Source organism: Oncorhynchus mykiss, chromosome 27, assembly GCF_057628025.1.
Source record: "Oncorhynchus mykiss isolate SJ-2025 chromosome 27, ASM5762802v1, whole genome shotgun sequence".
Classification (NCBI taxonomy): domain Eukaryota; kingdom Metazoa; phylum Chordata; class Actinopteri; order Salmoniformes; family Salmonidae; genus Oncorhynchus; species Oncorhynchus mykiss.
Genome location: NC_143048.1, coordinates 14,202,314 through 14,229,444, shown reverse-complemented (window position 1 = coordinate 14,229,444; position 27,131 = coordinate 14,202,314). Strand labels below are relative to the sequence as shown.

Sequence of the window (27,131 nt, the reverse complement as noted above, 5' to 3'; positions counted from 1 at the left end):
CGCCCACTCCAATATAATTCCAGCTTTCAAACTGATGAATGGAAAGAGATATCCGCTACAAAACACCTAAAGGTTTAATAACATTCGGATATTGTCAAGCCAAGCCTTCGATACTTGGTACAAGGTAGGGAAGGATGTATTTTGTCTTTGTCGAGATTGACATACAGTAGTCTATTTGATTGTGGTGTTGTAAACGCAAACCATGATTTTGAAGCGCCCAAAGTCGGTAATCGGTATGCAGGACTATACTTTGCATATTGATTGTTTGGTGCACTGGCGCAGAAACCTGTTGGCGAAAAATGTGTTCGTTATAGCCCAGTGAAATAAAACTCTCAGTGCCGTCTACACTTACAAGAAAACTCAAACATATATGTTACATTATTGCTCTTTCTTTAAATGTAATATTTCCCTACCAGATACCATTCTCCGGCATGTTTTTAACTCAATTTGTCATGAAAACCAGTCTCTCATGCAAGATTTAGCAAATACATTGAGTAGCTGGCCAGCACAAGTGAAATGTTCTGGGTGCCGGAGATGATGAAAATCACAACAGGGTTTCAATGTTCAAGAAACATAAATCTTCACATTTATCAAAGTCATGGAAAATAAAACTTTAAACTTTGGTAACAAGTGAATAGATCTTGGATGACAAGATAAACCTCTTTTGTGATAATTTACCTGGAGTATTTATAACAACAAACTGAATTAGATTCAGATAATCCTATTGCAAATCAATACGATGGAGATAGCCTGAGAATAACAGGTAGCATTTGGGTTTAGAATTTTATTAACAGAACTCCATATACAAACTTGATACTGTGATATCATTTGCCACTAACTTCATCACCTCAGGCATATGTATAATGCACACTGAATTAAACATTACATGCTATGGTTTGCTGTAAACGGTCAAAAAGAGAAACAAATGGAATGGATTTTCTTCCCTTGGCATAAAATGGTTAGTTCCCATTGTCTTGCAGTATTGAACAAGGCATTCAGTCAGTTGGTAGTCTTCAGTGTACATTAAATGATTTGAGTCTTGGTTTTAGTGTCACCTTTTGCTATTTCACAATTGTTATTAGGACATACACTAATAAGATGGTAGGCCCTTGAACTTGCCAGGGTAAACATTTCTGTTACCAAGTGTTCTTAACTGGCTAGATCTTAAAAACACAGTCACTTCTTCTCCACACATTTTTGTTGTTGTTGGTCCACCACCATTTCTAGTCTGGTGTTATCACACTAGTAGGTTTGACTCATTTGTTGTCGCATGCCTTTCAGCATACCGAACCTCAAAACCCACACAAAATAATTTCTAGGTAAAACAATGGTTTGATGCAAGGCCCACAGGTTGGTAGAATATCATGGATATCACATACAGAGAATCCACAAATAATACAGTCCAGTTAGAATCAGTAGCTTGAAATAACTTGAAATAAATTAACATAACACAAAAGAGAAATCCTTCTGTGGGCTAAAATTCTGACTGTCGAATGTGCAAAATCTTGCAAGAGGCATTGCAGGTGTGAGTGGAATGGAGCCTATTTGAAGCTACACTGATTGAAAGCATACTTGTGTACAGTGTGTCACTCTGTGCTGTCATGTTAGGAACAAGAATACCTGGGAGCAGACAGTCTCAGCTGAAGAGTGCAGTAGCAGCCATAGGAAGATTGCTCTCTGTACTGCACAAGGGTCAAGTCTTTGATGCCGAAGACCCTAAATGCGCCCATCTTTATTGACAAACCAAACCAGTTTGCGTCAAGGGACACGACAAATCAAGGACCTCTATCACACAAAAACACTACATCTTCAGGTCCCTAACTGCAGACATTCAATGTTAACTGTGTCGCTATGTACAATATAGGATCTACATATTGTGATATTATTTTATTGTTTTCACTCGCTTGAGTCATTATTTCAATACTCTTTATCCTCTGAATTTATAGAGTATTTGTATAATTATTTACAATATAAATTACTTAAGTCTTGTGATAAGGTAAAATAAATAAATAAAATGACTGACTTTTGTAGTGTTAGCAGGGTGAAGAGGAGTCTGCCTTCTCTATGCTTCTGGGAAAAGAGGGACGGTCCACATTTTGCTTTGTAGTCTTTCTAAAGAGAAGTGGTGAAAGGCAAGGGGGTACATCAGGGGTGCAATACTGTGATGATCGGGTGCAGATGGGGGGGAGGAGGGAGTGCAAAGTTCCACTTCCAGCTATACTACCGTGCCACTGGGAGAGTTCCCGTTCTGTGCTGTCAAGTTCTGGAGGAGGGGACAGGCAGCGTCAAGGAGGGGAAAGAGAGAGAGAAAGGAAGAAAGTTTAGACTCATGGCAAGTAATCCATAAATACTCAAGAGCAGAAGTCCTTTCAAATAACTTGGAGTGTAAACTGCTACACTAAAAGCTGATAGGACAGCCTACAGAGCATTATTCATTGATAGATGTTTCGCTGCCATAACGTCACGCACGCTGGGCGCAGGACTCACCACTTTACCAGGCCGTGCCCAGGTGCAGATGAGGCCCTCCTGGCACGCGGTGATGATGCAGTCGTCCATGAATACCAGCACGGTCAGTCTCTCGTGGGCGATCTTCTTACACACCAGGGGCTCCAGCAGGGGCACCTCGTGCATCCGCGGACACAGGGTGGTGCCCAGGACCTTGGCGGCGTCTAGGCGACTGCTGCGTGGCGCTACGTTGATCTTGTCGTTGCTCTTGCTGATGTTTCCCAGGCTATGGTAGCGCTTGTGCTCCTTCTCCCCGCCCACCCCACTCCCTCCAGACTTGTCTGACTTCCGCTCCTGCAGAGAGAGCGTGGCGAAGCGGCCGATACTGAAGGGGGTGGCGTTGCCCCCTCCGCTCCCTCCCCCGCCCTCTGTTGTGCTCTGGCCCTTAGAGACATTGGCCACGGCGGGGTGCGGGAGGGAGTTGGAGCGCGACAGGGAGCGGGGGAGTGGCAGGGGCATGGTGGGGGGCTGGTGGGGGTTAGTGGTGGGGTGGTGGTGGCCCTCTACCCCGCCTACGACCCCTCCACTCCCTCCGCCTGTAGTGTTGTTGATGGTGCCGCTGACAGAGGAGGGGATGGTGGGACCGAAGGTGTTGGTGAGGGCACGGGACAAAGGCAGCCGCGGGTACAGCACGTCATCCGTCAGATCCCACAGGCAGAACTGGGTGTCCTGGCCCACCGAGCCGAAGCGGTAGGTGACGGAGGGCGAGCCGCCCTTGGAGCTGTGGCGGGAGAGGCGTGACAGCGTGCTGCTGGTGCGCACGCGGCCAAAGTGCAGTGGCCCCTGCTGTAGGTCCTCCTCGCTGCCACTCAGCTCCATGGGCTCCTCGTCCCCCAGGCTGGTGGTGAAGGGGTCAAAGGCCACCACATTCACCCAGGACTTATGGCCGTGTCCCCGGGCCACCACACGGCTCTCCGTAAACGACCACACCGTCACCAGGTCGTCCTCTCCGCCCGTGGCCAGGTATTTGCCATCGGGGCTCCAGGAGACGCACAGCAGGCCACCGAAGTAGCTCTTCATCACGCCCTGCAGCTCCATGGAGTCAAAGTGGAAGACACGCAGGCAGCCGTCCTGGCCCACGCACGCCACATGCACGCCGTCCGGCGAGAAGGCAAACTCATTAAGGCCTCCGTTTCCTACGGCCCAGCGCAGCAGCGGGTTTCGGGGCGTCTTCGTCTTGCAGGCGTAGACGGCAAAGCCTTCGCCCTGGCGGAGCAGGGAATACTGCGGGGCGGCGGTGCCACACGGGTGCTCCACATTGTAGAGGTAGAGGTGACCACTGGCGTATGAGGCCAGGAACAGATTCTCTGACTTGGGCAGCCATTTCAGACAGGTTACCTTGGACTTGTCTATCATCCTCTGAAAGGTGACATGGGGTGTGAGGAGAATAAGATTTTTATGTTAGCAACACGGGAACATGAGACACGCTTATATGCTATTTTCAGCGACAATGGTAGGAGATGTATCTGAAAGAGAATGGCAACTGTCACAACAACTAACTAATATTTGAACTGTTAGTGGTTCTATGTCCTCCTAAAGTGCTTTTAGTCCAGGACTAGGTTTAATATGTGTCTGAAAAACCAGACCTACAGTGCACTCAGTATTTGGACAGTGAAGCTTTAAGCTCTACACTCCAAAAGTTGGATTTGATATGAAAATGTTGGTATATCTGCTGGTATATCTGAGCTCTGTGACAGAGGTAGAACAGCAGAGGGAGTGGATTTAGATCCAGTGCTCCGGAGGAGGTTCATTGACTTAGAGGAGAAACCAAGCAAAGGCAAAGAAAAGTACACTTGATCATTATCACACTCCAGCTTCTGAATTTAATTAAAGGCCCAGTGCAGCCAAAAATCAGTTTTTCATGTGTTTAATATCATATTTTACAACAGCTGATAAAACATTTTATCAATGTAAAAAATCCTGATAGTTGCTAGTTTAAAATACAATCTACAGACCTTCTAATCAGCAGGTTTGCATGTGCGGTAGTTTCAGTTTTCCATGGTGACATCAGCATTCACTAAATTGGTTAGTAGGCCAATAACAGAGAGTTCCAAACCTCTCTGTCAATAACTACTGGTTTTCAAATTTACCCTCTCCACTCAGTCCCCTCCCAGACAGTCCTAGCAAAATTCTTGCTTGAGAATTTGTTGTTGTTTCTACCCATTTTAATGGAAAGCTATTACAGTAAGGTACTTAATTGTTACTCAGAAATGTTATATTCATATAAAAATGGCTACATTGGACCTTTAAGAACATTATTCTCCAAAAAGGCAGGCAATACTTCAAAAGAGCTCTTAAAAAAGTATTTTCAGTATTCCAAATATTCCTATGAAATAAAGCAAATGGCAACACAGACATAGGCTATAGCTCAACCCCCCCCCCCCAACACAGACATAGGCTATAGCTCGCTCCCCCCCAGACAAGAAGACAGAGACAGGCGGACGAACAGACAAACCCACAACGCACACACCTCCTCATTGAAGAGCTTGCTTGTCTCCTTCTTAATGGGGTCCAGGTATTGAACCTGGCCTGCTGAAAAGCCCACAATGAGGGCCACACTGTCTGCTGTGGCAGAGTACTGGTTGAAGTCATGGCAGGTGGGCTGGGTGCCCTTGTAGATACGCTTGTCTATGGGTTTACTGAGGTCCACAGCCTACACAGAGGGGAAGAGAGTTAGGAGCAAGCAGCTTTTAGAAAGAACAAGTGACAGTAAAGGTCATTCAAAAGAGCCTTTGCAAAAATGTTTCCGTGTTTATGTTCTATTTCAGTGATTGTCCCCTTTGTGGAAGTTCAATTTGGTGCATGTTAAAAATACATTTGAATATGGCAGAATAGAGGAAATACGTGTTTTATATTGAGATTCTTCCCCATTCAGTCATTTTTGGAATTCAAAACCACGATTGAGTGGTGTAAAACCGGATGCAAACGTTTGCTGTCACAAAAATGACACGCTACTTGTAACATCACTGCAGCTACATTCTTGAAACTGTATTTCTGAAATGTTGCAACAGTGTTGCATTCCAGCCACACCGTCTACACGCCTTTACTCGCATGCAACATTTTCTGTGGTCTACTGATGCTTAGCAAGACAATAATGAATGCACGATGATTCGATTTCCTCAAACGAATGTGGCTAACGTTAGCTAATAATCAATCTCAGTCGTCAATTAATTGCAAGCTCCGTTATTCAACTTACTTTCTTTATATTTGTGTAGGTGTAGAAATAAAGCTCTCTTCCGATGTTAAAACACACTCTCTCGGATTCTTCGCTCGGGTCCTCCGGCTGAAGCTTCACCATGGAGACCCTGACAGGAGGGAGGAATCCCGCCGGAGAGGAGTTGGCTGCGGCATTGCTGGAGGCAGCTCCGGGCCCCTGCACCACACCTACACCACCACCGGGTATCGAACCCGGTCCACCCCCGGGGCCCACCGTGGTACCTGCGGACAAACCCCGAGGTAGTCCGCCTCGTTGTTGTGAATCCGAGAGGGTCAGTAGTTTGTAAAAACCCTCTCTAGTCCTGAACTGGGATTTAATCTCATTGATATCCTTCAGAGCGCCTCCATCACCGGCCATTTTTAGAAGCCTACAAACAAGCCACACAGGAAACTGAAATTTTGACCTGGAAATAATACTCGAAACTACAATGAAAATGGGAGCGACTGGCATAGTTAGTGAGCCTGTAGATCCAATAAATTAATGGGTCATCAAGCACATTTCTTTTAAAGACTACTATTCAGTGAGCAAGCCGAGAGACCCTCTTCAAATGTCAGAAATCATTGGTCATGGTAGCCTAGTTATTACAGCCAACGAAGCACAGGTAGCGCGCACCCCCTCGAATAGTGCGAGTGGTGCTGCCATACATCTGTAATGAGGAGCTGCAGCTAGACTACTGATGTTTAGAATGAGGTGATTTAAAGTTTTGCTATTCATCCCTCTGGCTGACCATCATGAACTAGCAAATCATATTCGACTTGTGTTAAAACCACATCAGTTTGCAGCAACCTCCTGATATGATTAAAACAGCCCTCCTTTCCTGTTATCAGGACAATTCACTAATTGAAGGCTTCATTGCAGTCTGTGCAGACCTCAGAGAAGTGGGAGCTCCATTCAGAATAGTGTCTATGGGCAATTCAACTTTGTCACTCCAAAAACACTTTCATGCACTGTGAAATTAGTTGGCCACTTGTTGACATTCCAGTGTTATGAAAAATAAGTCAGATTTGGAAGATCTTTATTGGGTAACGTTCCCCATTTATTTGAATTGAATGTAATGGGAAATGTAGGCCCCTATGTGTGTGAGCCTGTGGATGAAAAAAAGACAGCCTGGTCTCAAAGACTGGACGTAACATAGTAAACGTAATTCCGGAACACTGAAATTAGTATGATAGTTAGCAATTTTTCAATAATTTACTACCTTCTAGCTACTTTACAACTATTTAGCACGTTAGCTAACCCTTCCAATAACCCTAACCTTAACTATTTTAGCTAACCCTTCCCCTAACCCTTTAACCTAACTCTTAAACTTAACCCTAACCCCTGGTCTAGCTAACATTAGCCACCTAGCTAGAATTCGTAACATATCGTACTTTTGCAAATTTGTTACATATTGTACATTTTGCAAATTCAAAACATAATAGGAATTGTAATTTTTAACATATCATACGAAATTAGTGATGGACATTCACAAATGAATACATACCATACGAAACATAGCATATCATACTAAATGGAGTGCCGTGCCTCTGATTTACATACAGAATAATATGAAATGCTCTGAGACCAGGTTGCAGCAGAGGGCAAGTACTGTGGTACTGTTACAGGATAAATAGGTATTTGTGGAGGAATGAATGCACATGTGTGTCTGGGCACAGTCTGCCTGTATGGGCTGGCAGTGGAAGCTGCTCACATATTATGAGGGATGAATTCAGGCTGTGCTCCTTTAAACCAGCAGCAAAGCAGTATTGTTTGGCATGGACAACACAGTGCCATGGCTGCTGCTTGGAGTGTTCGCAGGGGTGCTACTTTGAGCTCGGTTCCATGTTCTAGAGTTCTCAAGGTACTGGGACATAGTTCTCGGCAATCTCCAGGATGTACAGGTTACAGAGCCCCGAATGGTCCTCACACTGCCGCGTCTCCATGACAACTATCCTGCGGGGTTATTAATGAGTCAATCAAAACTATATTTGATTTTGTGTGTGTGAGAGTGTGTATCCCATGAAAGTATACAGGCACACATACCGGTCTGATCCCACTAGACGGTAGGTCTTCTTGGGGTCTGTGATCTCCTGCAGTATGTCTGGGCCCTCTCCTCTCCTCTGCCAGCCATGACGCCACATGGCCAGCAGAGTGTTCTCAAAATACACTGAACCAGACAGACAGAGGGTGAGAATGTAAATTAGGCCATCAGACAGACAGAGAGACAGACAGAGGGTGAGAATGTGCAGTAGGCCCTCCATATCCCAATATTCCCCCCACCCCTCAAACCTCACAATGATTGTATCATGATGACCATACTCCTCTACTCCTCCCCTTCTTACCTACAGCTTCCACATCAAAAGTGAAAGTGGTCTCAGCTTGAAGCGTCCAGTGGCTCCTCTGCGCCCCCTCCAGGCCCACTATGTGTACTGAATCTATTCAGAGGGCAGAGAGGCACACACACATTAGCCCTTCCTACACATTTAATTTTGCTCTTATAGACTGATAGAGACACCGTCATTGGTCTGTAACTAGCCTACTCTTCCTGAGGATGGTGATGATAACAACATGACTTACTCTCAAAGAGCACCAGCAGAGTGTTACAGTCCAGCTGGTTCACCTGCACTGTGCCAGGACACCGGCTCTCTGGAACACAAACACACAGTTACAACAAATCTGTTAGATTGGTCCAAACTAAGAAGAAAGCTCACTACTTCATTGAACTGTATGTTCATAGAAACAAGCCCGCGATGTGTCCAGTTGAGTATTCAGTTCATAGTACCTAAGCCAGTGTTGGTGAACCAAGAGGTGTTGGAGTTGAGGTTCATGTTGTCCAGTTGAATGGGCTGCTCAGGACTGGGGCCCCTGTGTACCCCGAAACACACTAGAGGGTACTCTTGCTGCGGAGCCACCATCATCTCAAACACACGCAGGGGACTGGGCAGGGGGAAGTCAAAGTGCTGCAGGGGACAAATACACAGTCAGGGAAGTAGTCAGAGACTGTCAGCTGTGACAGTAGACGTCAATACAGGGTTGTGTCTAGTAGGGAGAAAACAATTTGAAACGGCGCGAAACAGGGAAGAACTACCTGAACTTAGGTCTTTTGCTAACTGTTTTGCTACGATGTGCCTACTGAATAGGACCCAGGAAGACAGTGGGCAGCAGGATGATGAGAAGGGATGCTGTGAGATCCTGTGTGTACTCACCTTGATGAGCATGAACTTATGCATGGGCTCGTACCACTGCAGGAGCACCACACTGGTCTCCAGGGCACAGCACAGGAACACACAGCCTCGCTGCACGTTGCTGGCTGGAGGGAGCGTTAACAGTCATTTAGCAGACACTTGAAGTCAAATCAACTTTGACTTCAAACCCACCACTCATGTTACAACTGAAGTTCAGTGACTGATCGCCTGGACCCTTTTTTTTAATCAAGTTAAACAGAATTCTCAACTCCTCTTTTCTCACCCACTGAGCAGGTCTTGCAGCCTTTGGTGTCCGGTATTTTACATGAGACAGCAAACTTCCTGCAAACAAGAAATAAGATGTATGTTGATGAATAATACTAATTACAGGGGGAGAAAATGTTATAATCAACAACAAACACCAGGGTCGTATTCACTAGGAACCAAGCGGAAGGAAATGGGCCTAAACGGGGAGGGACTACTACTGAACTTATCCAATAAGAAATGCTTGTTTTGCTCTTCTGTTGGGAAAGGCTTTGCTACGGTGTTCACTAATGAATAAGACCCGGCACTAGCGTGTGGCAATGGATTATAGGGTTACCTAGGCAATAGTCTGTGGGTTGGCAAGGCCACCATTCGCTGCTCCTTTCGGGCCTGCTCATACAACTCCTTCAGTAAGTGAGAATGGAGCTGGGACGACTTACCTGTGGAGGAAAACACACACACACAGATAATTTCAGTTTATTTTATCAATTTATTTTACAGATGTTAGTATTGTAGAATGACTATGGCTTGCTGAATCTCACCTGATATTGACATGAGGACATTACTAATGGTGTAAACCCAGCTGCACTTTCCTGGATAGAGCTGCAGGAGAGGGGGAAGAGAACAGCGGATGAGTGAGGCACATGTAGAGTTAAACAGAGATTACAAGCAATATGAAAGCAAAATGCAATAATGTATCTACAACATCCATCTTCCTGAATTGTGCTGTCATACTGTAGCATGAGCTTAATCTCGAAGACCATAAATTCAGCCTGACTATAGCTCTGGTCCAGGGCTTTGGAACGCGTTCATCTCGCTATTGTCAGCACGCAATGCGACCAGATCTAGCCTCGCTGCAGACATGGAAAGACATTCGAGCAGATTCTCACCAGCTCCATGGTGGCCTCTGAGCTGTTCAGGTTGAGGGTGTAGATCCCCTCGTCTGCTCCCAGGATCAGGTGGTGGTCTTTGGTTGTCGGATGGTCCCACATCGTTGAACTATTCACTTTCAATGGACAACCATGGAATACTTTCTTAAAGTACACCTAGACACGAGGTGGAGAACAGGACCCATATTCATAAACCATCTCAGTGTAGGAGTGCTGATCTAGGATCATTTCCCTCATGTCTATATAATCAACTTCATTAGGATCTAAAAAAAACTCAACTGATCCTAGATCAGTACTCCTACTCTGAGACGCTTTATGAACGGGCCCAGGAGTCACTCTCATTGTTCATAGTGTGTGTAGTGTTCCAGATAAAGGTGTGAGTACGTCTCAGTGCATCGATACACAGTTACAGTAATTGTCGTAAACTGTAGATCGCCGTACTCGTGAGATTGGTGGACAAACTTACTGGTGGTTTCTTCAGCACAGGGCTGGGACATTCAACTGGATCCTAAAATAGAAATCAGACACCTATTCTAAACATGCATTTTGGAATCAGTTCATCCACATTTCTGTGAGCCAACAAGTGATGCGTTTTCCTGGTCCACCACTCAGAAGGAAAAATTAAGTGCTGTTTTAATTTCTGGTCCCATCCATACCTGGGGGGGCTGTCTCCTTCTCCTGTCTTTCTTGGGGGGCAGCTCAGGTGGTTGGAGGCCCGCTGATCTGTCTGTTATGTGTAATGGGAAGGAAACAGGGTCTACAGGGGACACAATCATGTTGTTACTGTACATCAGAGAGCATGGAGAAGATGCGCTTCAGGGTAAATGTCACAGGTCAAAGGTCATTCACTGTACATGGTACGCAATTCAGAAGGGACAACCGGGTGATCAAATGAAGATCCTATATCTGTAACTGTAGGTAACAAATAGGGATAAGAGTGGAGTTGACACTCACCGGAGTTGACGTTTCGCTGGGACCGTGGACGAGGGACAGGGCGTGTGTGGGTGCCACTAGATGTCCGCAGGAGCGGTGAGGGGGCGTAGAGGGTGCGCAGTATCCGGCCACGTTCGTCCTCCCCTGTCACAAACTCCTCTGAACTGGTATAAACTTTGGGCTGCGTGGGAAAACATAAAGTCAGGCACTGGAAATGTGGCCTTTATCAACTGTATGTCAACACCATATTTATAGACACATGGGATTTGTAGAGGTAACAAATTGACATACTGTAGTTTAGAAAAATGTAGTTGTTGTATACCTTAGGAGGGAGTGGGGGTGGGATGTCATCTAGTGGGATTGTTTCGCTGTTCAGGGAGAAACAGAAATAGTTCAGTGTTTCAGATGGTTGTTTTTAGCCAAATCTTTTAATCGAATTTCCCATAAAGCTCTGTTATATAGACGGGTTGGCTGACAACGTCCCAAAATATTATGTGCGCATCGATGTGGCCGGAAGGTGGGTGTTGTTATCATTCTGAACGGTCAGATAGTTAGCAACAATAACAAGAGGCTGCCATGTGGGGAATAGTAGGTGTCTCGTTTCAGCTCGTTGTATCTTCTTATTGATACCATGTCTTGTTTTGAGGTGTTTTAACACATGTCATAATATGGAAAAACATTTGCTAGCTTGCTACCAACAAATGTAACGATGTATTTGAGAGACAACAAGTGCTCATTGTGCAAATGTATTTATATTTTCAATAAACATTTGGAGACAAATATAGTTTACATGTTGTCAACAGTCTAAGCCAACCCTCTCTATTTTGTCCCATCTGTATTTAAGGATCCTCATTAGCTGCTGCCAAGGCAACAGCTACTCTACCTGGGGTCCAGCAACATTAATAAGATAGTTATATACAATTTAAAATATTGCATTTCAAAACACTTAATGCAATAAATGTAGCCACTACTCCACTATCACATATTTACATTACAACATCAATCTGTACGTGTGTGTAGAGTGTGTGTCTTATAATGTGTATGTGTGTCTGGGCCTGTGTGTGTGTGTGTGTGTGTGTGTGTGTGTGTGTGTGTGTGTGTCTCTTCACAGTCCCTGCTGTTCCATAAGGTGTATTTTTATCTGTTTTTTAAAATCTGATTGTACTGCTTGCATCAGTTACTTGATGTGGAATAGAGTTCCATGTAGTCATGGCTCTATGTAGTACTGTACACCTCCAATAGTCCTTTCTTGACTTGGGGATTGTGAAGAGACCTCTGGTGGCATGTCTTGTGGGGTATGGATAGGTGTCTGAGCTGTGTGCTAGTAGTTTAAACAGACACCTCGTGCATTCAGCATGTCCCATAGTTACGCATGCTTCAGTTCTGTTACTAGACAACCAACCCGTCTATGCTACAAGCATGGTAAAGACAATGATGTTGAGAGCAGTCCATTGACTCCATCCCATCCGAGAAATACAGTACACACTCAGGGAAAAAAAAAGTATTCTTCATCATAGGAAAACCCTATTGGAATTCTTCTTTCTAAGAATGTACATCCAGACCTGTGTTCACTAAGTGTATCAGAGTGGGAGTGCTCATCTAGGAAGAGTTTTACCACAATGGATAAGAGAGGGGGTGCCGATCAATCAGCACTCCTACTCTGGGACGCCTTATGAATGCGGGCCCAGAAACATAGGTCAGAGGGAATGGGTGAAGTACGTATATGTCTCAGTAGGATTGCTTACCTCCTGGTGCAGATGGTGGGACTGTGGAGAGAGTGTGGAGAGGAGGAAGAGAGGGTTGTCAAAGGAATCAGACAAATGTACAACTGAAGAAATGTCAAGCTGATGAATGAATAATCAAGTGTGCGTTAGGATTACATGTCCACGTCATCGTAGTCATCATCCGAGTCCAGGCATTGGTCCCTACGGGAACGAGATCAACACAGTGCTGGTTAAGATCGGTAGTCAACAGTGGTCTCCTCATTACTCATTGGATCATTTGCCCTGTAAGACTTGGAGATGATGGAGCCGTCAGTCAGTGTGTGATTGGCTTGCTAAGCAGTAATCCACTTACCTGATTAGACTCTTGTCGCTGCCAGTGGATCCCAGTGTGGAACACTGTACTGTAGGTCGTACCTGAAGCACAGAAAGACAATGACAGACGACTCTGATCAATAAGACACGCAGGCCTACGTTTGTACTGGGAAGCACAGGCATGGATAGCACCATAGGTACGCACATGGACACACTCACACACACACGCTTATGCACAGACACGTACCATTGCTTCTGGTGGGGCTGTCTTTACTGGTCTCTTGGTGTAGAGCTGCTCCACTATAACACATATACCAATCCAATGATTAGTTGCACATGTATACAACCGATAACATTTCCTGGACAGGTTCACAAAGAAAAAACAAACTGAATATATCTCACAGCTGATGTCAGAGTTGGTTCTCTCTGCCTGGTTGTGTCTGTTAATGGAGTGAATCCTTCTCAAGGAGCCAGGTACCACAACCTATAGGAGATATCACCATATAGCCATGAGTACTGCATTTACATGTCTTTTACAATGTGTGATCATGTATATTGATGTGTATTATTCATATTTATTGTATATACAATGTTTATTACTATAGGATTTTATGGTGTTTGTTTGTGTGTGTGTTTGATTGTGGAAGGCAAGTGTGTGATGCTCTGACCTCCACGTCCTCCTCCTCAGACGGCAGGCAGGGCTTCAGTTTCTCAGGGTGACGCAGCTTCTCTAGCAGATCCAAGATCAGATCCTGTCTCAGACACGGCTGGGTCAGAAACAGATGCTGCAGGACAGAGAGAGAGAGAGACAGAGAGAGAGAGAGAGAGACAGAGAGAGAGACACATAGACAGAGAGACAGGGAGAGACAGAGAGACAGGGAGAGAGAGAGAGAGAGACAGAGAGAGCGAGAGAGAAATTAGGAAGTGAAAAAGGATTACAGGTACTACAAGACATGAATAGAGGAGCTCAAGCCTTTGATCTGGGTTTGTTAGTGGGTGCCAGGTGCACTGGTTTGTATCAAGAACTGCAACGCTGCTGGGTTTTTCATGCTCAACAGTTTCCCCTGTGAATCATGAATGGTCCACCACCCAAAGGACATCCAGCCAACTTGGCACAACTGTGGGAAGCATTGGAGTCAATATGGGCCAGCAACCCTGTGGAACGCTTTCGACACCTTGTAGAGTTCATGTCCCAGAGAATTGAGGCTGTTCTGAGAGCAAAAGGGGGTGCAACTCAACATTAGGAAGGTGTTCTTAATGTTTGGTATACTCAGTGTACACAGTAGGCCTACTAGTGATCGACGTTAGCAGCACCACAAAAGTATAGCAAGCCAAAGTTGCCTAATAAGTAAAGTGCTCAGTGCATTCTTAGATCATCTCATCAACAACATATCAACAATGTGCTGACAAAAAAAACAAAAAAAACAAACGTCAACACCACCATCATCAACAACATATTACCGTCATCATCCTCAAAATCATCGTTCCTAGCCTACCTCCTTCTCTTCCATGTATTGAAAAGGGCAATGGCCATAGGGGATGAAGGAGTGCTTGTACATGTAGTCTGTACATAGTTGTACATAGTCTTAACAGTGGGGAATCTACACTGGGAGCCAGAGGATAGCACCTGGAACTCATGGTGTAGGGGGTGGGTACAGTCAGACAGGATGGATTCTGCCTTCCTCACCACTTGTCTGTTGTACAGGTCAGACAGACTACTCTGCTGGACTCTTGAGATTTTGCACCATTCTAGCTAGTGCATTTTTAGGAAAGGTGAGGCAAGGAGAAAGAGGAGAGGTGGGTGAGTAAGATCGAGCAGAGAAGAGAGACATTATCTGTGTTTCTTGAGGTTTACTCACTGTCAGCATCTTTGAGGCACTGGGTCTCTTCTTAGTGTTCCTGATCAGCATCGTCTTGACAAAGTTATAGAAAATCGAGGACCTAACATGAAAGTGGTAGAAGAAAATACTGTTGTTTTAACCAACTGCATATTACAGACAGTAGATGAATTGACTGAATGAATGAAGGAATACAGGTATCATTTCCACAGCTCAAGTGGATAGTAATGGTCTTACTGCATACCATTTGGACTTTTCCTTTAGTTTAGGAGGCTGGTAGCCACTTTTGGACATGAGGAACAGCACCCTGAGAAAAGACAAGATTTTAATATGAGGTTTGTGTCTGTCTGTCTGTCTGTCTGTGTGTGTGTGTGTGTGTGTCGTCACAAGTCAGTATTGTAAATAAGAATTAGTTCTTAATTGACTTATAAAGTATATAAAAAATAAAAAGTGGGGTAGGCATGTGCGTAATTGGTTAAAAGCATGAATGTATATCCAACTGGAACATGAGGGGGTGTGGAAGGAGGAAAGTCTAGATTCTTTCTGCGGGGAGCGTGAATGTAAGAAAGAATGTTGTGTGTGTGGGTTAAAGGAATGATTTGAGTGTGTTTGTGATTACCGTAGTGGGTGCACATCGAATAGGGGAGGCTGCAGCTCAGCCAGCTCGATGGCAGTGATTCCCACAGACCACACGTCACACAGCTCATTGTAACCCCCCTTTATCTCTACGGCAGCCACCTCTGGCGCCATCCTGGAAGACACGGGCCACCGCTACCATCAACATCAAGACCATCTGACATCACATACAACCTCGAGAAGAGCCACATGGAGGGGACTCATTTGACCTTCAACCTCACCAGTAAGGAGTCCCGATGAAGGACATCCGCCGTGCCAAAGTAGCCGTGATCTGTGCCGAAATCCCAAAGTCCGCTAAACAGCCAGACAATAAATATGTCACTTATTTAATATGTGAGGACAAAAATCTATGATTTAAGTGTCATGATTTACCGCCTGTTGAGTGTTTTAGGGCTTCACAGTCACACACCTAGCTTCACCTCTCCTTGGTCATTCAGGAGGATGTTGGCCCCCTGGACAACAGGAAGAGGAGACACAAGCGATCACGACAGAGCAATGTGTACAGTATATTCTGTCTGGACAGCATGAAAACACAACAAACATTGCATCCTAACTTAAAGCAAGCGTTGTCTGAGCCAGAACGGCCCTTAGTGACAGACTAGCGTCCTGTCTAGGAGGTGTTCTAGTACATCTAGTTGACTCATGCTACTGAAACAGGAGATAGGCTCCTGCCCCTATGGGCCATTCATAACCGTTATAGAGGCCTAACTCATCCCAGCAGATTAGGGAGTCAACCCTGGTCATCTCACCTTTATGTCTCTGTGAATCTTCTTCTGGCCATGTAAGTAATCCAGACCCTGCAGGTAGACAGTTAGTACACTGTTACGTGTTGATATCAAAGCAACTATTATCTATAACAACCAAAGTGACATGTTATACACTCTCACTCTATACTCTATACGTGTGATATGAGTGATCTTACCTGAAACATCTCCCTGCAGATAAATGCAATCTGAAGCTCAGAGAGAGGCCCGGTCACTAGAGGGAGAAAAGAGGGGGTGAAGTAGGACACTCTGTTACAGTAGTAGAGAGTAATCTGCTCCAGTTCACCCACACACATACTCTCACTCACACACACACACCTGTATTCAACACACACTCTCTAGGGGACGAAGTGATAAAATGTCTTAAGAAGTACATCAGTCGCTAATGATGAGGAACTCACTCAAATCTATAAAAATAGGCAAATGCAAAATATGTTTTGGGCAGAGGGGTTTTGCAGTAGAAAAAAAGGGTTCCAAAAGGGTTCTTCGGCTGTCCCTATAGGATAACCCTTTTTGGTTCCAGGTAGTACTATTTTGGGTTCCACATAAAATTCTCTGTGGAAAGGATTTTATATGGAACCCAAAAGAGTTCTACCTGGAACCAAAAAGGGTTCTTCAAAGGGTTCTCATATAGGGACAGCCAAATAACCTTTTAAGGTTCTAGATAGCACCTTTTTGTGCTATCTAGTGTAGTTGTGTAGTTGACCTTTAAGAGTGTCCCTGTGTTTGAACTTTGGGCACATCATAACATGACATGACTTCCTGCCAGATGTTCGTCACAAAGTAAACCCGGCTGGTTGTGAGACTGATCTGTATTCAAAGCCTGATCAAACCACTTATTTGTCTCTCATTCACACATACTGTAGATCACCTCTCGCTTTTTGTTTGTCTGATATGTTCACCTTCCTTCTCAGAGTTTTCTCAGTTGAAGAGATAAATCCTAAATCAACCTAAGCTGGCACACACACACACACACAGACACACACACACAAACACACAAACACACCATGGTAAACATCCTGAAGAGAGCCTCCTCCACAGAACTCCATGCAGATCGACAGCTTGTTGGCCCTGGAAACACACACGCATGTCACACACACACACACACACACACACACACACACACACACACATACACACACACACACACACTTTATCTGTCATATGAAAGGGTTATACTCCCAGTAACTTTATCATGATCACAACTGATAATATTTCCAATTAGTCCGTATCATCCTATTCCAACTAGTGTATGAGATGTGGCTGTGTGTGGCAGGGCCTGCTCAGTGCCCACTCACTGTATATAGCTGCCATAGTAGGCCACAATGTTGCGGTGCTTGCAGCTCTTCACTATGACGATCTCCTGCTGGATTACTGAGAAGTCCTCCTCTGTGTGGGAAAAGGTCATAACATCTCATATCATTTTATACCATGTACCACACTGCAGTGCATATGGATGCCAGATGATGTCACAATATAGCACCACAACATCATCTTGGTTTGTTACCAACTACTTTTTTGGAACGGTAACATTTGACACCTGCATTACTGCAGAAATATGATACCAATGTGAATTGAAAGGTTTGTTTCTTTCAGACCTGGGTTGAAATACTACTTGAAATCATTTCAAATACTATTTTTGTGCTCGATTGAGCTTGCCTGTTGTAATGGAACCAATATAAATGTCTAGAATGACCAAAACCCTGCCCACCTGGCACTCCAGACAGGTTAAAGTAAACGCTCCAAGTATTTGAAAGATATCAAATAGTATTTGAACCGATGATGTACAGTATATAAACGTTGGATTGCTGATGCTATGTATTGGCCATTGAGAGGCCTTGAAGCCACCATGTTGGCCATATTGGCACTCGCCAGTAGGAGCAGTCCTCCATAGGAATGGATGCAATTCTACAGTATTTCAATTAACTGTTTCAAGGACAAAATAACATTTAAGTATTTTTTGTTGTACACCCAATATGTCCCCCCTGTTGATGATGCTTATTATGCATTATAGTTGAACCAAAAGTTTACATGTAACAAAAAATGAAATAGGAAACAAGAAAATATATATGTGAAATTGAATTAATCAATAATATATGTTGATGCTAATATTATGTACAATATTTAGTTATGTTTCCATATGATAACAATAGCCTAATAAATGTAATATGCCATAAACTATTGTTTTTTAACAGTTTCATTCAATTCATTCTAATTAACTTAATAATTATGACACACCCCTCACTATTGTCATTGGTTGCACTAATTGCACTGGTTGTCTACATAACCTGGTTCAAGTATTCATGACATTACCCTGAAGAAGGCAAAGTGATCATGAAACATTGGTGATTTACCCAGTAAATTACTGGGAGTTTATATGGAGAGTGTGCAACTCTTTATTTTTTATAGTTTATAGTTTATTTGCCGTTAGTCAGCACCTCTACATAGAATCATTTTCTTTGGGTGTGCTCCAGCTCATGTTTTTTATTAAAAAAACGAATGGAGACATTAATAAATGCATTTCTATATCTTCCAAAATACTTTTACAACGGTGTGGGAGTGCCAAGATGGAGGCACGGTGGCTTCAACAAAGCACCCCCTATCAGTCATCTAGTGTATATATAAATTATTGATGTGTGGTCTCTAGTATCTGTAGTAACAGAGGGGACTTCTTTACCTGGCTCCATCTTGATGACCTTGATAGCTGCCAGCTCCCCGTTCTGCTTGTTCCGAGCCTGAGTAAAAGACAGCTGCATCAGTCAGTGGGCTTGTTATGGAAGGGGGAGTATAACCTGATTCACGGAGTGATAGATGTGCAGAAGATGAATGTAGAGTAGTAGAGATACTGGGGTGCAAAGGAGCAAAAAATAATACAAAGAAATAAAAAACAGTATGGGGATGAGGTAGTTGGATGGGCTATTTACAGATGGGCTATGCACAGGTGCAGTGATCTGTGAGCTGCTCTGACAGCTGGTGCTTAAAGTTAGTGAGGGAGATATGAGTCTACAGCTTCAGTGATTTTTACAATTCGTTCCAGTCAATGGCAGCAGAGAACTGGAAGGAAAGGCAGTCAAAGTAGTAATTGGCTTTGGGGGTGACCGGTGAAATATACCTGCTGGAGCGCGTGTTACAAGTAGGTGCTTCTATGGTGACCATTGAGCTGAGATAAGGCGGGGCTTTACCTAGCAAAGACTTATAGATGACCTGGAGCCAGTGGGTTTGGCAACGGATATGAAGCGTGGGCCAGCCAACGAGAACATACAGGTCGCAGTGGTGGGTAGTATATGGGGCTTTGGTGACAAAACGGATGGCACTGTGATAGACTGCATTCAATTTGCTGAGTAGAGTGTTGGAGGCTGTTTTGTAAATGACATTGCCGAAGTCAAGGATCGGCAGGATAGTCAGTTTTACGAGGGTATGTTTGGCAGCATGAGTGAAGGATGCTTTGTCGCGAAATAGGAAGCCGATTCTGGATTTAATTTTGGATTGGAGATGCTTAATTTGAGTCTGGAAGGAGAGTTTACAGTCTAACTAGACACCTAGATATTTGTAGTTGTCCACAAATTCTAAGTCAGAACCATCCAGAGAAGTGATGGTGGACGGGCGGGCAGGTGCGGGCAGCAATTGGTTGAAGAGTGCATTTAGTTTTACTTGCATTTAAGAGCAGTTGGAGGCCACGGAAGGAAAATTGTATGGCATTGAAGCTCATCTGGAGGTTAGTTAACACAGTGTCCAAAGAAGGGCCAGAAGTATACAGAATGGTGTCGTCTGCGTAGAGGTGGAACAGAGAATCACCAGCAGCAAGAGCGACATCATTGAGTCGGCCGGAGAATTGAACCCTGTGACAGCCCCATAGAGACTGCCAGAGGTCTGGACAACAGGCCCTCCGATTTGACACACTAAACTCTTTCTGAGAAGTAGTTGGTGAACCAGGCGAGGCAGTCATTTGAGAAACCAAGGCTGTTCAGTCTGCCGATAAGAATGTGGTGATTGACAGTCGAAAGCCTTGGCCAGGTCGATGAATACAGCTGCACAGTATTGTCTCTTATCGATGGCGGTTATGATATCGTTTAGGACCTTGAGCGTGGCTAAGGTGCACCCATGACCAGCTCGGAAACCAGATTGCCTACCGGAGAAGGTACGGTGGGATTCGAAATTGTCGGTGATCTGTTTGTTAACTTGGCTTTCGAAGACCTTAGAAAGTTAGGGTAGGATATATATAGGTCTGTAGCAGTTTGGGTGTAGAGTGTCTCCCCCTTTGAAGAGGGGGATAACCGTGGCAGCTTTCCAATCTTTGGGGATCTCAGACGATACGAAAGAGAGGTTGAACAGGCTAGTAATAGGGGTTGCAACAATTTTGTGTGATCATTTTAGAAAGAGAGGGTCCAGATTGTCTAGCCTAGCTGATTTGTATGGGTCTAGATTTTGCAGCTTTTCAGAACATCAGCTATCTGGATTTGGGTGAAGGAGAAATGGGGGAGGCTTGGGCAAGTTGCTGTGGGGGGGTAGGGGTAGCCAGGTGGAGTGCATGGCCAGCCATATAAAAATGCTCAATTAAATTCTCAATTATCGTAGATTTATCGGTGGTGACAGTGTTTCCTAGCCTCAGCGCAGTGGGCAGCTGGGAGGAGGTGCTCTTATTCTCCATGGACTTTACAGCGTCCCAGAACTTTTTGGAGTTTGTGCTACAGGATGCAAATTTCTGTTTGAAAAAGCTGACCTTTGCTTTCCTGACTGACTGTGTATATTGGTTCCTGACTTCCCTGAAAAGTTACATATCGCGGGGGCTATTCGATGCTAATGCAGAACGCCACAGGATGTTTTTGTACTGGTCAAGGGCAGTCAGGTTTGGAGTGAACCAAGGGCTATATCGGTTCCTGGTTCTACATTTTTTGAATGGGGCATGCTTATTTAGGATGGTGAGGAAAGCCCTTTTAAAGAATAACCAGGCATCCTCTACTGACGAAATGAGGTCAATATCCTTCCAGGATACCCGGGTCAGGTCGATTAGAAAGGCCTGCTCAATGAAGTGTTTTAGGGAGCGTTTGACAGTGATGAGGGGTGGTCGTTTGACTGCAGACCCTTTACGGATGCAGGCAATGAGGCAGTGATCGCTGCGATCCTGGTTGAAGACATCAGAGTTGTATTTGGAGGGCAGGTTGGTTAGGATAACATATATGAGGGTGCCCGTGTTTACCGATTTGGGGTTGTACCTGGTAGGTTCATTGATAATTTGCGTGAGATTGGCCGGGGTGTTAAGCATGTCCCAGTTTAGGATCATGTTGGGTCTATGAGTTTATGCTACAATTACTTTCCATTGAAGATGTGTGTTCATTATCGGATGAGAGTTGAGTTGGCGTAGCTTTACTGTGGCGTTCACTGTTTTGTTTACTGGTTCACCAACTACTTCTCAGGAAAGAGTTTAGTGTGTCAAAACACCTACCAAGACTGCCCAGACTCTGTTAATTACTTCTGCATTGCCAAATCACAAAGCCTACACACACTAGAGCACACCAATGAGAGACCCTGTTTGTTGGTTGACACAACAACACTAAACATAGCCCATGAATGTGCACAGTGGAAAGTAGACAGATAATAGGATGGGGTTGGCTGGCAGGGGGCTGGGTTGAGTGGAGAGAGATGGCCACTGAAGAAAAGCCACAAAACAAACAGTGCTCATCTCGCAGACCACTGGAAACGTTGTGATCGAAGCCAGGCAGTTTCCATGGTGACGTCAATGACCTTGTTGACAGACTGACACCACATAGATACACATGCAGACACTCACAAGCTCTTACACTCAGAGGACGAAGTGACAAATGTATTTTAAGAAGCACGGCAGTCGATAATGATGAGTAACTTATGATCACTCAAATTAAATGTCTAAAAATAGGCGAATGCAGAACATGTTTTGGATGAAGGATGGGTTTAACAGTGCAATGGTAAATGGTGATAGGTGACCTTTAAGAGTGTCACTGTGTGTGAACCTTAGGAACATCACAACTTAACTTCCTCCCAGTGGTACTTCACAAAGTAGAACTGTAGATCACCTCTCACCTTTGTTTGGAAGGATTTTTCTCCCTTCCTCTTTCTTAGAGTTTCCCCAGTTAAAGTGATGAAGTTACCCCCCCCCCCCCCCCCCCACACACACACACACACACGCACAGTCTTGTACAGCTAACCTTGTGGGGTCACGAAATTTAAACCCCTTAGAATATGCATTTGACCCTTGTTTGTCTACGGTTCTTGTGGGTACTTCTGGTCCCCACAAGTATAGTTAAACACGCCCCCCCCCCCCCCACACACACACACACACACACACACACACACACACACACATACACATTAATTGTGAAGTGTAGATTCTGTAAATACCAATGACTCTCTCACTTCTTTATATTCCACTTTCTGTCAAAGATTGCACCCGGCACAAAATGTCATCGCATTTTATTGGCAGAGACACATCACAATAACCCACTGTTTTCAGTATTATAAGTATTGTGGCTTGGCTGAAACTCAACCTTATCCTGTCCTTTATGGAGTCAATGCCTATGAGCCTGTGGGATCAATTCTATTGCATCGAAAACTTGAGAATTGTGTAAGTAGTTCTTCTGAATGTCACATCAGTAGGATCCCTGCCTACAGATGTAACAAGTCTACTTGCATAGGAGGGTAAATCCATTTGAATTCAATCACTTTTTGAAAGTATCCATAAATGTTTGCCCATGGTCAGAAAGTGACTTTTTGGACCTGAATTCCAAAACATTCAGGAGACAGAGGTGCCCAAATTTGACCCATTTTGCATACCCCACCATACTATGAGACATCCATGTCTTCATCACTGGAAAATACCAATGGTTGAATTTGGTTTAATTTAAAAGCAAAATAGGTCAACTTTGAGCACCTTTATTTCTTGAATGTTTTGACATTCAGGTCCAAAATAGTCCCTTTCTGACCACTTCTACAATGGGCAAATACTGTATGTATGGAAGGTTTAGTTAAAATCAAAAGGGGGTGCTATCAAAAAATGATTGAATTCAAATGAATTTACACTAGATAGAAGATAGGAGTTTAAGTTGAAAAAAAAGGATTATTAGTTCAATGTGTACCAACAAATATTTTGCTTTTATGGAAGTGTGCCGAAGCAGAAGTGTTTACAGGAGGCCTAGGGACAGTTGGGAGGCCTGATAACAAGGTAGTTCAACAGAGATGTACCCACAGTGGTGTTGTGGATACATAGAGTTCAGAATTACCAACCTATAAAAACCCACAGCTCTTTGAATGACTGAGAAGCATCATAAAGTTGCCCAACAAGAAAAACTAAAAACTAACATATTGACAAATATTGGCAGAAGTCCAGGTATTTTTCTGGTGTTTATTTTTGTTTCCTTGACCCCCCACCCCCCTCCAGACACTGTTGACACAGACAGCATGCTAACCGAACCTATTCTCCCTCTCCCACACATGCTCACTCAAGGCTGGCCTGTTTCCCTGACACTGTGGGTAAGCAAAGTGCTGCATCTGCAGGTCTCCATCAGTGTTCAGTCTGCTTGTTGAATCAACACATAGGCCGGCTTCGAGGGTGGATGAGTGTGTGTGTGTGTGTGTGTGTGTGTGTGTGTGCCTGTATGTGTCAGCTTGTGTGTATGCCCCTGTGGGTGAGTGTATGTATGTGAAAGCCCCTGTGGCTTCAGTGCTTTGAATGTGTATTTATTCACATTCAACTGTCTGTTCGCAGGCATTGCTACCATAAGTTGTTGAATAAATGCAAACCACTGTGAAAATAGAGCAGAATCTATCGGTGGCCTCCGTTTCTCTTGGGAGAGGAAGTACGCTTCATATCCCCCCTACTTTGCATCAGTCACATGTACAGTGGACAAGCTCCTGAACACAGCAGCTGGCAAACTCTGCCAAAGCTTGTCCAGTAAGACCATTTATGACATTATAAAATCTTTGTCCTTCTTCTACAATACCATTATTGACATTGTAGAGTATACCAAGATTCTGGAAAGGGCATAAATTCCACATAAGATACACATTTTACACAAAATGTTCCTTATGCAATAAAAGTGAAAATGGTGTGCTCCACATTGAATTCATGCTATACGTAGCAACTGAATGAAATGATCATGGCTGGTGCGGAATAGCACACTCATCATGTGGTGTTCAAACAGGTGCAAAACACACTGCATTTCTGCAAAGTTCTGTGACAGGATGCAATATGACTTCTTCAGAGATCGAAAATGTGTCCTTGCAACTTGTCTGTAACAAGTGTTACTGAAAGATACAGTTGGATATTGCCTCCCAACATCCATGCATATCAATGACAAGCTTCTGTATTTGTTTGAATGGATGTGATGTTCCAACTCACCTATTGGTCACATCCTTAGGCCCTATCCTGATTCGAGGTAAACACATTGTGTACCTAATGTGGTCACAATAAATGTGTCTTTAGGACAGTGAATTGACAGGTGACAGGTTGTCTTGTTCCAACACAGTTACTGACTTAGAACACATTCTGCCCATTAACAAAATTGCTGTATACCAAGTCACAGTGTAACTGACTGGGGTTGAGCTGTGAGGGGTAAACACAACTGACCTCATGGTAAGAGTATAGGACTCAGTTACCTGAAGAAGGACAACAGATCAACCTCTATTCCCTGGTGAGCTATTTGGGGAAACATATTCCACAGAATTGAGATAATACACTTTCATGTAATATACAAAGGGCCATGTTCACTAACCAAAAGTGAAAGATGAAGAGAAAGGAAACCCGTGTATGAAAAAAATCAAAAATATCTGATCATATATGCTTTTTCGAAAACCACTTCCTTTTTTGAAACAGGAATTACAAAAAACTGAAGTCTAAACTTCCTGAGAATGTGAATAAACTAATCCAACAAGGTTCATTTACTTGCGACATGATTTAGGCCTACATGAAATCAAACCATAGCTTGCAGCCACAAATAAAATTGAATATTTTATTGTAAATCAGACTATTGACATTCGAAACACAGGCCACCATGAGAAACATCACAAAAAAAAGTAAAAAGCACAGCAACAAGGTAACATAAAACTCTCTGAAAATGTCCTGGCTGTGAGTTGTTTTTATCTCTGACCTTGTAAACCTCGCCATAGGTGCCTCCACCGACCCGGAGCAGAATCTCAAAGTCCTCCTGGGGGTTCCGGGTGGAGATGTCCAGTGCAGCCCGGTTCTGGGAGTCCATTACTCCTGGGGCATGGCGCAAACTCACACACATACACAAACTCCCTCCACTGACTCCTGTTCCTGCTGCAGGCGCACAAACACCACTTTCTCTCACCTTCCTTCTTCACTCACCAGTTAGACCCCCCTCCTTCTCTCGTCTCTTTTTTCACTCTGTTGCCTGAACTAAATGATCTCTGATTTTCAGTGAAGCTCATTTACATTTTCTCTGGTTTTATTTCCTGTTGGGTGTCAGTCTCTGAAGGTGTGAGTGTATGAGAGAGAGAGAGGGGTGGGGAGGAGAGACTTAGTTTCACCATTGTCTTTTTGACATTCTTTGTAGTGTGTGTGTGTGTGTGTAGCTGCGTTACTCTTGTTCTCTGTGTGGGTTTTCTCTTGTCACTTGGGCATGCCTGCAGAAGTGTGAGCTACAAATATGCAATGCTGCTCTCGTTTGAAACCATTTATAATGGCCTGACTTCCTGTAGAGCAACAGTAGCATGTCGATACACATGAAAAATTGCCATGCTTCAGAGTGGTAGAGATCATTAGCTAAAATGTTATTGTCAATGAGGAAGTAAAAAAAATAAATAATAATATATATATATATATATATATATATATATATATACATTGAACTCTGACTACAAAAGGACATAAGTCAAAGGCATCACATTGCTCCAGTATTGGTGAAAAGAAATTAAAACCAAAATAAAAGAGAGGACACATTTGCTGGACCTGCTGACAGCACTAAAAGTGTTGTACTGTAATATGCATCTACTGTTAGAATGACAGCAGGTTATATAGCATGATATTGTCAAATCAAATATTGTCACATGCGCCGAATACAAGACTTGACTGTGAAATGCTTGCTCATGAGCCTTCCCCAACTACGTCAAATTAATAATAATAATTAACACAAGAGGAATAAAATACACAAGAATGGAGGTATATACAGGGAGTACCAAGACCAGATCTATGTGGAGCTATATACAGGGAGTACCAAGACCAGATCAATGTGCAGGGGTACGAGGTATTTGAGGTAGATATGTACATGAAGGCAGGGTAAAGTGACGAGGCATCAGGATAGATAATAATAAGAGTAAGAATAGTCTAGCAGCAGCTTATGATGAATGTGAAAGTGTGCGTGTGGTATCGTTATTCCTGTGTGTTGTGTGTGTATTTAGAGCATGTGAATGTGTGTGGGTTTGTGTGAGTGTCAGTGTAGTGTGTGTATACAGTGCATTTGGAAAGTACTCAGACCCCTTAACATTTTCCACATTTTGTTTTGTTACAGCCTTATTCTAAAATTGACCAAATAAAAACATTTCCTCATCAATCTACACACAATACTCCATAATAACAAAGCAAAGAGGTTTTTAGAAAATTCTGCTAATGTATTAAAAATGAAAAGTAAATAAGGTATTTCAGTTTAAGTATTCAGACCCTTTACTATGAGACGCGAAATTGAGCTCAGGTGCATCGTTTCCATTGATCATCCTCAAGATGTTTATACAACTTGATTGGAGTCCACCTGTGGTAAATTCAATTGATTGGCCATGATTTGGAAAGGCACGCATCTGCCTATATAAGGTCCCACAGTTGACAGTGCATTTCAGAGGGAAAACCAGGGTATGAGGTCTAAGGAAGTATTTGTAGCACTCCGAGCCAGGATTGCG

General features: G+C 43.8%; 2 protein-coding genes across 2 annotated transcripts; both read right to left on the bottom strand.

Moving 5' to 3' along the window:
• Positions 1-769: 769 nt before the first annotated feature.
• Positions 770-6,362, bottom strand: LOC110507592 (WD repeat-containing protein 20). The gene is made up of 4 exons (XM_021587677.3): positions 5,702-6,362; positions 4,976-5,158; positions 2,488-3,864; positions 770-2,263 (listed from the first exon to the last, which is right to left on the bottom strand). Exons 1-4 carry the CDS (start codon positions 6,170-6,172, stop codon positions 2,216-2,218), a joined length of 2,079 nt encoding a protein of 692 aa, XP_021443352.1. The 5' UTR covers positions 6,173-6,362; the 3' UTR covers positions 770-2,215.
• Positions 6,363-6,725: 363 nt separating this feature from the next.
• LOC110507591 (mitogen-activated protein kinase kinase kinase kinase 5) lies at positions 6,726-25,753 on the bottom strand. Its single transcript, XM_021587673.3, has 31 exons — positions 25,367-25,753; positions 18,925-18,982; positions 17,546-17,636; positions 17,254-17,318; positions 16,406-16,461; positions 16,233-16,280; positions 15,893-15,935; positions 15,705-15,777; positions 15,467-15,598; positions 15,092-15,154; positions 14,869-14,950; positions 13,678-13,794; positions 13,412-13,493; positions 13,257-13,309; positions 13,050-13,111; positions 12,854-12,898; positions 12,719-12,739; positions 11,296-11,341; positions 10,995-11,154; positions 10,697-10,797; positions 10,507-10,548; positions 10,041-10,196; positions 9,693-9,753; positions 9,488-9,590; positions 9,170-9,228; positions 8,908-9,011; positions 8,484-8,661; positions 8,279-8,347; positions 8,044-8,136; positions 7,745-7,868; positions 6,726-7,654 (listed from the first exon to the last, which is right to left on the bottom strand). Exons 1-31 carry the CDS (start codon positions 25,505-25,507, stop codon positions 7,558-7,560), a joined length of 2,625 nt encoding a protein of 874 aa, XP_021443348.3. The 5' UTR covers positions 25,508-25,753; the 3' UTR covers positions 6,726-7,557.
• Between the last annotated feature and the right edge of the window lie 1,378 nt (positions 25,754-27,131).